Source organism: Rhipicephalus sanguineus, chromosome 3 (assembly GCF_013339695.2).
Source record: "Rhipicephalus sanguineus isolate Rsan-2018 chromosome 3, BIME_Rsan_1.4, whole genome shotgun sequence".
Classification (NCBI taxonomy): Eukaryota; Metazoa; Arthropoda; class Arachnida; order Ixodida; family Ixodidae; genus Rhipicephalus; species Rhipicephalus sanguineus.
Window position 1 is genome coordinate 153,792,795 of NC_051178.1, and position 13,420 is coordinate 153,806,214.

General features: G+C 44.6%; 1 protein-coding gene across 1 annotated transcript; it reads left to right on the forward strand.

The window, feature by feature from the left end:
* Positions 1 to 2,423: 2,423 nt before the first annotated feature.
* On the forward strand, positions 2,424 to 13,205 carry LOC119385990 (NBAS subunit of NRZ tethering complex). The gene is made up of 12 exons (XM_037653345.2): positions 2,424 to 2,573; positions 3,046 to 3,088; positions 3,193 to 3,298; positions 3,803 to 3,850; positions 3,953 to 3,996; positions 5,219 to 5,352; positions 5,645 to 5,736; positions 6,063 to 6,119; positions 6,836 to 7,082; positions 9,531 to 9,587; positions 12,382 to 12,510; positions 13,020 to 13,205. The coding sequence occupies exons 1-12, from the start codon at positions 2,463 to 2,465 to the stop codon at positions 13,203 to 13,205; spliced, it is 1,254 nt and encodes a 417-aa protein (XP_037509273.1). The 5' UTR covers positions 2,424 to 2,462.
* Positions 13,206 to 13,420: the final 215 nt, after the last annotated feature.

The window sequence follows — 13,420 nt, forward strand, 5'->3', positions numbered from 1 at the left end:
CCAGTGAACTTGCCGCTCTCTGTCATCAACAAATTCATAGACCAAAGCTTCACCACTTCGAGATTGCTGCTGGAAGGAGAAGTAGTTACGAGACCGAGCGTGGTAGTAGCATGCAACGTCAAGGAAAAGAAAGAAAATACAGTAACGTTCGCCGGACTTGTTCTGCAAACGTCGGCTGTGAACTAGGACCCACGTGAACTTGAAATAGCGGTGAATAAAATAGAAGTTCATTGCAGCAACCAGCAGCCGCAAAACAAGATAGTAAATATTTGACGAGTACCCCGGCAATTTTGGCAGCAGTGTCGTGTTTAACGCACACAGGGTGGCATCTTTCCCACGGAAATAAATGAGGCTCCAAGAAAATACATGGAGTTGGAGAGGCCCACCGTCAGTTTGAGAGTGACACAAATAAATTTGGGACATAGTGTTTGCGTCAGGGGAACGCAAGCTTGACTGAAAAAAATGGTATTGGCAACATAAATGCAGCACACAGCCGCAGCATTTGACTCTCTCGCTATGTACGTCCGCCAGCAAACGTCGCGTAGCTTATGAAGGCGAAAGCCAGATGCCTCTTCAAACGGGAAGATTCACCGTCGCGGCGTCAAGACGATTGACGCAGAAAATAATCGTCACGTGATGAGGTCACCTTGTGACGTCATCATGACATCACAGACCTCCTAAATTTGTAACTTCATTATGACATCACCCTGACGTGACATAACGTGATGTCACATGATGACGTATTCACACGACACGGTCCCTTTGCATGATGCATATGACGTCATCATGACGTCACAGATCGCCAAAATATGTAGCGTCATTATGACGCCACATAACGTGACGTCACATGATGACTTATCCAACGTCATGGTCGCTTTGCATTGCCTCCGTGATCGGTCACGGAGGCCGTCCAAAACCGCGTTAGGTGCAGAACGCTTTTGGAGGGGGGGCGCGGGAGAATCAATACATCGACTGACAAGAAGATGGCTTTCGCCTTCCAGTCATCTTTGGCGAGTGCATAAGGGACCCTGTGAGTTTTTTAATTCAACGTATCTAAACAATGACTTGCGCATCTGCAGCCGATATTGTGGACGCTGAGCACGGGGCCGACGATCAAGAGGTCGCACGGGAGGGTTCTGAGATGGTATCGCACGTGGTAAAAGGTAGCGCCTTGTCCATCCTGTGGCAGATAAGCATCGATGATTTGCCGGCGGGAAGCGCGCGTGAGCCATCGTCTAGTGCGCGCTGTCTGCTACTCACCGAACATCGCAGGCCCGACGCAGTAACGCAAGTCTTCGTCGCGGAAGTGCTTGCTGCAAACAAGACTCGTAGCCGATGGCTACTTGCCGGTTCTTAGCTTTACAACCCATGCTTCACGCAGTTTATTGTCCTGCGGTTACCGGTTCAGGCTGACACTGGGCTCCGTTGCGTAAGCCCGCGGCACTGCGTCACCGAGTAGTGGTAGAGCCCCTTGTTCGTCGCCTTCGGAGGCAGCCACTCTATTACAATGGTTTCAATTGAGCAGAAAATGCGAGAAAACTTCCGTATTTGAACAGTCCGCAGCGCATGTGGGACTTGAAACTCGTTTTCAAAGGCCGACGCGGCCGCTGAGATCTCCTGCCAAGCACGTCACGCCGACGGTGCCGCCGGCGTTTCCAGTGGTGGGCCTCGAGGCCAATACTCTCTACGTCCTTCGTATTAGTTAATATCGCTGCCAGTGAAAATAACATGCTCGTGAGTCATCTAAATCATGCCCCAATATCACGCAGCATATTGTAGAGAAATGGGAAATCCACTGAACATCCTATACCTTGTATCTCGTATCAAGGGATGTTTTCCAGCTAGTATCTTCGCGCACATTAATTAGGGATGCCCGCAACAGGGGCGTAGCCAGAAATTTTTTTCGGGGGGGGGGGGGGGGTGGTTCAATTATACTTTATGTATGTTCGTGCGTGCGTTTGCATGTGTATATATATATACACGCAAGCAAAATTTAAAAATTTCGGGGAAGGGGGTTTGAAACCCCCCCCCCCCCTTGGCTACACCCCTGGCCCGCAAGACGTGGAAAGTGGGGAATATGGCGAGGGCTAGCTATCATGCAATGGGCATCCGTTGGACCAATTAAAATACGTCCGTGGGTGGTCCGTGGGACATTCATGTACCAACAACAGGTCTCCGTGAGACATCTCCTGGATAGTCGTTGCGGTCACTGGACACGTAGATTGTAAGCCTAACGTATTTTCTGACGTAATTTACGTTTAAAGCTTACTTCAAAAACGCTTAATTACTTCAATACGAAGTTATTACTATATTATCTTTCTGTGACCCCGGTTTTGAGCATTATCGGTTCTTCGCACGTGCCTACAAAAAACGAAACCTCGACGCTCGGCTAGGCGCAGTCGTGTTTCACGTGCGGCGGGCAACGTTGATCGTTACCAGACGATGCACCGTTGCAATCCACGATGGCACCTGCTGCCGTAAACAGCGTGGACGAAAGTGGAATGGAAACTGAGAACAATATACTCTACGAACTTCTAACGTACTCAGAATGGCAGCAGGAACCCGAGAAACTGGTAAGTCAGCCTGAAATAAATAGGGCGTGCAAGCGTTGCGGATTACGAGTTGTCGATAGTCAACAAACGCGATGCCGAAGTCTCGCTTCGTCAGATGGTCTCGGTTTTCGGTTAGCTCAACATTCGTTGAATAAAATATTTTAGAAACCATGTGTCGTTGTCGCACACAAAACACGTTAGGTCGAATAGTTATGTTGTCCGTACGGCTGCATGTGACTGTCACCACATCCTTGCCACTATAAACCGATGGTTGCAACTGACAACTCTGACATGATAGACACCGCCTTTAGATCTCGGCCACTGCGAGCAGCAATAGGCGCATTTACCGATAGTTTCTTAACAATATTGAGATTGCTATAGATCAGGTAAATTTATTTACCTGTCAAAGACGAATACATGTCAGGCAGGTATTAGATCGTTGCCACTGGAAACACTGTATGAGCTTTGAAATTATGCTTTTTGTTGTTTCCAGAGCCGAGCAGCTTTCGAGCGATCAGAAGATGGCAAGGGATCAGGTATTGTTACCTTCATTCGCTTTCATTCCTTTAACGTCAGTGCACTGTTGCCTTCCAGGCACAAATCTTACCGTTCAAACCTCGCCCATGTGCTTCATTAACAGGATTTTGGGGCTGGCTCGGACTGCTGGCCACGTCAATGTCCAGTATACCGCCCGCTGTTCAAAGGCTCCGCTCCTTTCACATGGAATGGCACTTCGTCGTTGGAGGGTGAGAAAGGTGTTACTTATGTTGCTGTTTACGCTTGCAGAATGGGGACATGCACCCATCCTAACTAGACACCACTCGTTATCGCTGTGTCTGTGGCTCTCTTCACATCGCCCCTTATGTGGCAAGTCCGCAAGACAGATATCGCTGCTTCCCACATAGGCAATGCATGTTTGTTGGTATTACGAATAAATGCACAGGAGACAACTTGCTGAAGTGTCGGCAACACACACGCAGCACCTTCTGCTTTTCCGTTGACACTGCTTTGCAGTGAAGCTGAGGTATAAGTAAGAACACCTGCACACTTTGCATATGCAGAGGTGTCCTCATCATATATTTATAAGTCACAATAGTCTTACTTCAACAAGCGGTTCCGTGTTTGTTTTTTGTAGCATTACGCTCACTTCGAACACATGCTGTGGTCTGTAAAAATAAAGTACAAGCTCACTAAACTTGAGCACTCAGTTTCAGTAATGCTTTTTCTGCTACATCTTCGCAATATTTCAGAGATGGCAAAGTTCTGGCCATACTACAGGACCAATGTGTGGAAATTAGGCAAGTGGAATGAAATATACCTTTCCTGCCTTCTATATTCATGATATTTATGATGATATCATGATTTATGATATTCATGATAACAAAATATTCATGATGCAGGTCCTCAAGGGACGAATATGCAACTGTCATTGGCCGGGGAATTGGTGAGCGTCTTCTTAGCACATTTGTGCGTTTTTGTTGTGTGATAGCATGTGATCTGAACCTTGCAGAGGATGTTATTGCTGCCCCCAAAATTTTACTGTTTTGGATACTGTTTCATTCTTGCAATAAGCAAGTAGTTCCCATCTAACATGAGATTTTTGGAATGCGAAACAGAAGATGCCAGATGGCCACATTCGGCACTGCTGTGTGTCGTTTGGTTTGCTTGTTCACTTCTTATTGATATTTAAGCATTGTGTTATGTGTAAATCATGTCAAATTTGGCAGCACACTACGTACGGAGCACTGCTGGAATTTTCCATAACCTGCATATGTTCAGTGCATAGTTGGGCCTTGTATATCCTTACATTGTTCCTGAGCTAAAGTTATCAGCAGATGTCTAGACATCATTGAAGCATCATGTAGCAGAATGGATGTTGTCAGACTTCACTGCCGTCACTGTCACATTAAAGCTTTTGTTTTGAAGCCATGGATATTTTCAATCAGCATGAATGACAATGTTGCCACTAACGAATCCTAGATGTTATGATCAGGAAATTATGTAGTGGCTCAACCTTGCAGCATTCTGCTGTTATTGGCAAACACAATCTTGTTTCTAAGTGGTAGTTAGTCAAAGAAACTGGCCTGACTATGATAAGTTGTGAATTCCCTAGCTTGCAGTAAAACGAGTTTGCTGTGGTGTTCGTACTGGGGGGCTAGTCAGACCTAAACAAAAGTACTTATGGCCCAGCACACTCGGGTTCACATAAAACAATGCAGTTCTGCCTCAGACCCTCATAAAGCTAAAACAATGGGCGCAAAAGCTGTTGTGCTGGACAGTACGGAGAAGGTGGATGAATTAACATTTTTAACTATAATATACTTTTGTTTCTTTAATTTTTCAGTGCAATGTCTTTTCTCATGAAAACTTTCATAAGCTTTGGCTTACATTGAACACCATTTTTTAAAAGTTCAAATGTCATATTTGTGCCAGTTTCTTTTTTTTACTCTATTTTATCTCTTTTCAACGTCCCCACATTTGCTGTCCCATGTCGCTGTTAATGTTTACTGCTTTAAACCACATTACGCACTGCTACAAATGTAATACATATACACAGGCCACTATTTGTTGGTTGTTGAGCTCGTATTTGAAATACAGGAAGTTGACGCCATGAATAGCTATGACGGCAGCAGTGTTCAGATGTTGATTTGGGTTTGGTCATGCAGTGCCCCGGGATCCAATGCCTCAGTGGAGACGCATCGTGTGGTCTCCTGACTGCAGCTTCCTGGCCGTCGCCTTGAGCACCGGGCGCGTTGAGTTTTTCGACACTGTGGGCAGCACACTCTTCCACATCCCGGAGGTAAGTGTTTCACTGATGCGCAGTATAACTATCGCTATGTCACTGTTGTTCCTAATTGCAAGTTCATTCTAACCTGAATAGAATGAACTCTGATATCATGAATGAGGTGGCGTATAACTGAGAAAAGCTATAATGTTTCTTGCTGAATGTTTCAGAATTTAAAAATATACGTATGCTTACATTGAATGTAAGATAAAATAGTTATTTTCACTGGGGTGTAAGTATGAGTTGGGATGTAATATGATTCTAGTTGAGCATATGAAGTATGTGTGGCATTCCTCTCTTGTTACAGCCAGTGGTGCAGATTGAAGGAGTTCTGCACGACCTCAGTTATGCCATGGCTGGCATACTCTTCACTGAAGCTCGCGTGCACAAGACACAGTGGTTTGTGTTGTTTTATTCCTTCTGTATTTTTGCTGCATTGCTTAAAGGGCCAGTGTAGCTTTTATATTTATACACACAATGCATACTGTGTGTTAACTTAAGAATTAAAACTCTGATATCATATTAATTAAGTGTACGCATGCAACACTTACAGATCATGTGGTTTACAAGAATTGGAATACCTTTTTTCTAATGATTCAGGTGAACTCAGGGAAGGTGAACTATGATTTTAAAGCCTTTAAGTGGTAGTCAAAATTGTGCACCCTAAGTGTGTCTCGAATTTCGAATATTATTCTCTTGACATGTTCCTCATTTTTCATTTGCAGGTCTTACGAGTTCATAACAGTCAACTACAGGGGTGAGCTAAAAAGCTACCTGCTCAGGTAGGATTGCAGGACACTTTTTTTTCCCTTTCTTCGATTATTATTTTTCCCTTTCTTGCATTATTATTACAAATATTATCAGACTTTTTTTGTTTTTGGACTCCTTTACATATCTATTTAATGTAATGCTTTACTGTGTCAGTTTTATTTTATTGCCTTGACCCCTGTTTCTGTCGAATTACCAAGTTGTTTTTGAGAACATTCTGCATGTGGAGAAATAAGAAATTTCATGTGAGAGAAATACTTGAGTTAGTTCTTACAAATTCACGATGTAATTTACTGCATCCAAGATAGTAGCCATCATGAGTGCTGATTTGCTATTAGATGTTTGATAAAAATTCATACACAGGCTGCCTTCTTTTTCATTCTGTACAGCTTATAGACAGCAAACTGTGTACATTGAGGGAGGCACGAAAAGTAAATCTGTTGATGTTGGGATCAAAATTTAGAAGTGTATTTAAGCATGGTTCATTCGTGCAGTGTCATTGCATGCCTAGTAAAACATGCTTCTCTTAAGTGGTGGACAATTACCTAGGGGAAGTGGTTGATCACACCCAGACTTCGCCCCCCCCCTCCCTCATCCCCCCTCCCTCTGTGTGGACACCTTTGAATCAGAATGTTCGAAACAAGTCAAAGACATGAACTGTCAAGTTTGTAAACTGAAAACCAAAATTTTTCACGGAGTGTATTGCTCATATTTTCTGCCACGTGAACAGCCCATCTGAAGGCTACCGCGACAACCACACCCTGAACCTGGCATCCTTCTACTCAAAGGGAGTGACCAGCGTCCAGTACCACCCGTCCCATCAGGTCCTCTTGGTGGCAGGCCGCTCACCCGTGCTCCTGGGAAATGGCGGTGACAGTAACCAGGGCTCAGCCCTGGAATTCGGCATCACAGCTTGGCGGTTTCTCTCCGACTATCCCCACTACAAGCTAGTCACAACACTCAGCGATGACATGCTGGTAAGTCACCCCGTTCAATCAATGCGTGACATCGTCTGTTTGCTGCCTTCTGAGTTGATCTTAAATCTCAATTCACTTATATCAAATCATAAGAGAATGGAACCAACTTAGTGCTTCTGTTACTAACGCTTCATCTTTAAATGTGTGCTTAGATATGGTAGAAGTGAATGTACATGCTGAGCAGTTTCTGTGAACTTTATTGTTGTTGTTGTTGTTTTTTCTTATAATTGTTGTAATTAGTAGTTTTGCCATGATTTGCAGTCATACCATGCGTGTTGCTATACTATTAATCTTCATCTATTGGTTACTTATTGTTTTGCATTGCATAAATGATTGGGGCTTCTTTTCTGTTTTATATGAGAAAACACGCAAGAACAAAATGTGGGTGGCGACGCCACCTTGAACTTTCCGCACCATTCGCTGTGACGTCACAATGTTTTGACGGCGCCTACTAGGGACTACGTAGTTCCTAATCTGTAAAAATGAAGTACATTGTCCTCTGAGGGGGCCATAGACTTAACATAGCAAGTTCGGGGTAATTTTGTTGAACCAGTGGCGCCAAAATACAATAAATACACTTTGAAATTCATGACATCATGCGGGGAAATTTCAGCGCGAAATTTAAAAATGAAACTTTGAACTTGATTTTCTTCTCTATTAATAAACCTATAATGGCAGAATTAACGACATTAAAGTTCTCAGAGCACAATTTCTCGATCTAGGCCGATTCGCTGTTTCTCTTTAGTGTCCCTTTAAACCAAATAGATACACAACATTGCTTTTGTATATTAAAAATTTACTTGTTCTGCCTGCCATTGATTTCACCTGTTTTCATTAAAGGTGCCCATGCATGCAGACAGTTTTGTAAACTTGAGCAGGGGACATTTCCAATGAATTTTAATGTTCTGTCAGGCTCAAATTAACAGAACATGTGTAAAATAAGGTTCTGTCCTGTTAACACTGTGTCCTGTGTACATTGTAATGTCTCTCTACCGTAAGCACTAGAGCTGTGCGAATAGCAAAATTTTGGGTGCGAAGCGAATTCGAATATTGAAGTGTGAGTGCGAATCGAATCGAATATTTTTCGAATATTTCTCGAATATTTCTAGAATATTTTTCGAATAATTCGAAGCGAAATTGCAGAAAAAAAAGTTAGGATTCCTAAGCATATTCTTATGAGACAGCAACACGAAAGTGTATCTTTTCGCTAGATTGATCAAGCACTGGCGGGGTGGTGTTTCATAGTTGTCTTATCAAGAATGAGGCAATGTAAAGGCCCAATTCTATTTATGTACGATTTGGTTCAACCAAAGTGTTGCCGACAACACTTTACACGTGATAGGCAAAGATGCCATTTCCTCAGCCTCTCCTCCTCTTTCAACTTCTGTGGAAGCCCAACTGATGTGGCGGACAAGGGTCTGCTTCCTTCAAGTCCGGAGTTCCAAATCTGCCTCGTAGACGTCAATATACAAGAACATCTGAAATTTTGGATGCTAACAAGCTTCGGCGTCTGATTTTTCAGACTTGCTGCCCAAATTTCAGGCCCAAAACAGCATTAATTGAGCCCCCACCTCTGCGACATCTTTCATCTCCATGTTGGAACAAGCGTTTGCTTGAATACATTTGCGACCGTAGCGGAACTTGAAAGGCAGCTTTGCCGCAATACGGGGGTGTGATGAGGTGAAGCATATTGAAAATCTAGGTACCACTTCTAATTGGACGTTGACGGCGTCATGGCAAAGTTCGACCGTAACGGAGCTTGAAAGGCAGCTTTGCCGCAATACCGGGGTGTGATGCGGTGAAGCATATTGAAAATCTAGGGATCACTTACAATAGGACGTTGACTGTGTCTTGGCAAAGTTCGAACGTAACGGAGCTTGAAAGGCAGCTTTGCCGCAATACGAGAGTGTAATGAGGTGAAGCATATAGAAAATTTGAAGGGGTCACTTTCAGTCGGACGCTGTCTGTATTTGTTTTTGGGAAGTTCGAATAGTAAAATTCCAGTGCGAATCGAATCGAATAGCAAACACTATTAGAAAAATATTCGAAATTTCGAATATTCGCACACCCCTAGTAAGCACATCACCAAGCCAGCTCAATTAAGAGCAATATCCTCTGTCAAACCCACCACGGTAGCCCAGTGAGGTTGTGCTGCATAGCTAAAGGTCGTGGGTTCGATCCCAGGTGTTAAAGACCCATTTCAACAGATGCGAAATACAATAATGTCAGTGCAGTTAAATTTAGGTTGTCATTGAGGGACTCCAGGGGGCCATAATGCAGAGTTCCCCACACTATTGCAGGCCTCATACGTAATCAGTGTTTGGTTTTGATGTGTAAAGCCCTAAATGTCAATTTATTCCTATGTCAAAAATTGTCTCTCCTTTCATGTGCAACATTTCCCGCACCCCCCCCCCCTCCAACCAATTTTCTTTTTTCTTTTTTTTGTAGCGCATGAACCCAAGGCGGTTTTTGAAGAAGATGAGCTTTTACTACAAGCAGACAGAGGTAAGTGGCAATATGTTTTGCTTATGTGCCTTGGTTTGTGCTTGCTGTTGTCACTTGAATCCAAGATAGCGTTTAAGTCCTCATCATGTTGTTTCTGCCTTTTTCTATCTGCAAGCGCTTTGTTATTTCTTTACACAGTCCCTTGGCTGTGTTTTGAAACTTATGTATTCAGAGATGTCATTTGGTTCATGTTTCGGTTAGTTTGAGAACTTCAAGAAGATATACGTGAATGTATCCGATTGTATTCATTGATATTAAGATCACTGCTGGTTGTGGCTGACATCAAGAGTGAATGTATGTGAAGCTCTTCTGTAATTTTTTAAGCTAAATTCACTACTATATGAAAACTCTCTACAAATAGCCCCATCATTGCATAGCTGGCAAGAACGTTTTTCTGGCTTCTCGATACGCTGAATTAGAGCACTGCACGGGCCGATTTTTCCGGCCCGGGCCCGGCCCGGCCCGAAAACGCCATGCTCCGGCCCGCCCGAGCCCGGCCCGGTGTTCTTAAATGTGGCCCGTACCCGGCCCGGGCCCGAAAGGCTTGGGCCCGGCCCGGCCCAGCCCGGCCCGGCCCGGCCCGGCCCGGCCCGGCCCGTTTCAGCTAGTTATGCCTTGAGCGTAAAGGAGGCACTGTCCAAACTTCGGTTATTGTGAAGATACGTGCCGCACACAAGATAATTTCTAGAGATTGTTTTAGGAACGTCTTTCAGTGTCACGACTTTCACTGGTACTGTGTATACTTTCGGTTAATTACGCCCGTAAAACTCTTGCAGCATATTTGCAGGGCCATATAAAATATAATTGGAGTAAAATATAATTAGATGGCTGTTTCATGTACGCACGCAGTGCTAACCACGCAGCCTTGTTTTTGCATTTCAAAGAACGACTACAAAATATAATACCTCCATAAAGTGAAAAAAACAAAAAAAACATGGCAGACATTTTTCGTTTGAGTCTACATCAATTGCATACGAACTAGGGCTGTTGAGTAAATGTAGCAAGCCTCCTGCAAACTTCATACTCGAAATGTTTCCCTAGACACAAACGCGCACATCTTATATGTACTAATCTAGGCAGTTTACCGTTGCTTTCCTTACACGGTACCCGAGAACGTCTTTCACTCACTATAATGGTGGAAACTTATATTAGGCGTTTCTTGAAATTACGTGTAGCATACCGATGGAGCAAAATTGTAGACGTCTTATACTGTGCAATTTCTGTGCACGCCAATGCACTCCAGGTGGTTTAAATTACCCGGAGCCCTCAACGATGGCGTCTCATACAGCCTGGGTCGCTTCGAGAAGTTGAACCCCAAAAAACAACAAAAACAAAGCCAAACAACGTACACACGCAATTATACAGATATGTATGAGACCCGGGCCTAATACGGGCCTGGCTCAGGCCCGAGCCCGACCCGAGCCCGAAGGTCACGGGCCCGAGCCTGGCCCGGGCCCGATCAAGCAATCCCTTACCCGGCCCGGCCCGCGGGCCGGGCCGGGCCCGGGCTTTCGGGCCGGCCCGGGCCTGTGCAGTGCTCTACGCTGAATTATGTGTTCTTTTGCCCCTTTTGAAACGGAAATTGTCAACTTGTGTAGTCATTCAGATGCACCACACACTTTCGAACCCCTGGAACATGTCACCTAGAAAGCACAACGATGCATGCTGCTTGGTAGTATGATGGTGCACCATATTTCCATAGGGCAAACTGCGCGAGCAGCAAGCCTCTCTCGTCACTCTCTGCCGGTCCCCACAGCCGGTGTTTGGAGTTAAAGTCGCCGGCCACAATGACGTGGGGCGACCTGGACGACGATAGAACTCGTTCCAGTTCTTCCAGGACGCTCTCGAGAGGCGAATGGGGCGGAGCGTAGACGGACACAAATAGAAACGTGAATGTCCGTGCCTCACAATAAATCGCCACCACGTTCTTGGTTACGTGTACCGGGCACACGTCGAACGGCGGGTTGCACGTTATTATCATGGCCGAGGGATCGTCGACGATCGAGTAGGAGGTGTAGTCCTGCGGCAACGCAGGGACCCTGCCAGATGGTCGGTATGGGTCAGAAACGGCGGCCAAGCGCGCGTCGTGTTCGGCCATATTTTCCGAAAAGACGGAAAAGGTGCGGCGGGCATGGTCCATGTTAAGTTGAACGAAATGGATGTGTAAAGTCTTCCCAGTACCCCCCCTCGCGGCGGATGGATTGCCGCTAAATGCCGCCATAATTAGTGCGGGCCCGCAATCGCGACACCCTGTCCACTAAATGCACCATATTTCATCATGTATAGCCCGCACCTGCAAGTGCACTTAATTGTTATGGCATCTTAATATAAAATAGTTCAAGGAATAATTGGTACAAACCATAGCCCCACGAGCAATTGGTAGTTGGATAGAATGTATTCAGTAATATCCGTAATGATCATTACAGGCATTATTGTCCTCACTGTTGTTGCCTGTAGAAGCGTATAAACAATTTCATGACAATACACTTCTCTGCCACGAAGCAACTTCTCTGCCCTACAAATGCTGCAGGAATTGTTTACTCCAAGGCTGGGTAGCCTTCCCTGAAGCCAAGCCGCAACAAAAAGCAAAACTTGCATTCAATAAGTGCTGCACAGTGTAAACTTCTGGACTTACGCATGGTAATATGCATAAACATGGCGTGTTGTTCTGTGTGATATTGAAGTAATGCGTAAAGTGAGCAAAATTAGAGTAAACTCGAGAGTGATAACTTCAGATAGCAGCCCCAGTTTCATAAGCATTAGTCACTGCTTGCTGTAATGTGATACATTTCAGGACACAGTGTACCAGCTAAGCATCTCCCCATCGGGAACCAAAATGGCCGCTGCTCACACCTCAGGAGCACTTTCTGTTTGGACTGTGCCTTCCCTTACAAGGATAAGCCTCTGGCGGCTTGAAGACATGGTACGGGTTGCATTCTTCTGTATTGCTGGGTATTTTTTAAAAAAGGATGAAGTAGCTGCTCTCGCTGAGCACATAGTTTGTTCCTTAGTTTTTCATTTGTTTGTTTGCTACATTTTCTGTGATGTCATTTGATGCCTGTAGGAAGTAGGTAACCAGTGCGCAGAAGGACAGTATAACCGCAAGTGAATAAGCCCAGGACCGCTGCGCTGTAACTTGGTCTATCAAGATGGAACCAATTGCACCTGTGTGGTGCTGTTATAAAATCAGCAATGCTCTTTTGGGTGCATAATATAGCGAGGAGCTCACAGGAAGAGCACCAGCAAATTATTGTTCTACTTGCTAGGTTCAGTTATCACAGCACCCATGTAGGAATTGTACAAATCAAAATGAGCTGCTCAGTTTGAGTAAAACTGTGGCTAATATACTTTTGATGCAAGAGTTCTTTAACCATTAAGGTAATCGTGTAATGTTGGGAATAATTACAGCTGAAGCCCCATTTCTACATGCAGCCCAAGTTTGACCACCTAAATCCTCAAGCACACAAGCTGAACAAACGCCGCTACCTTTCTCTTCGCCCGGAGTCCACTCACCTCACCATTTGTGACATGAACTGGTGGTCTGATGACGTGAGTGACTTTTTTAATCATTTGACTGTTGGGGCACTGACGCTGTTGTGTTCTGCTGCTGAGACATAAGTAAACAGGCTCAATGACTGGCCTCAGGAGAGGGGGGGAGGGGAAGCATTGTAATGTAAGTGAAACAAAAGTAAGCTAGTACACCGAGGATTCGGAGCATGAGAACCCTTGACGATCAAAGTTAAACCAAATGCTTTAAATACAGTTTTCCTCGTAGTCACTGTGTTGCTTTAAATGTGAAACCCTGTAAGTAGGATTGTGCGAATAGTAAATTT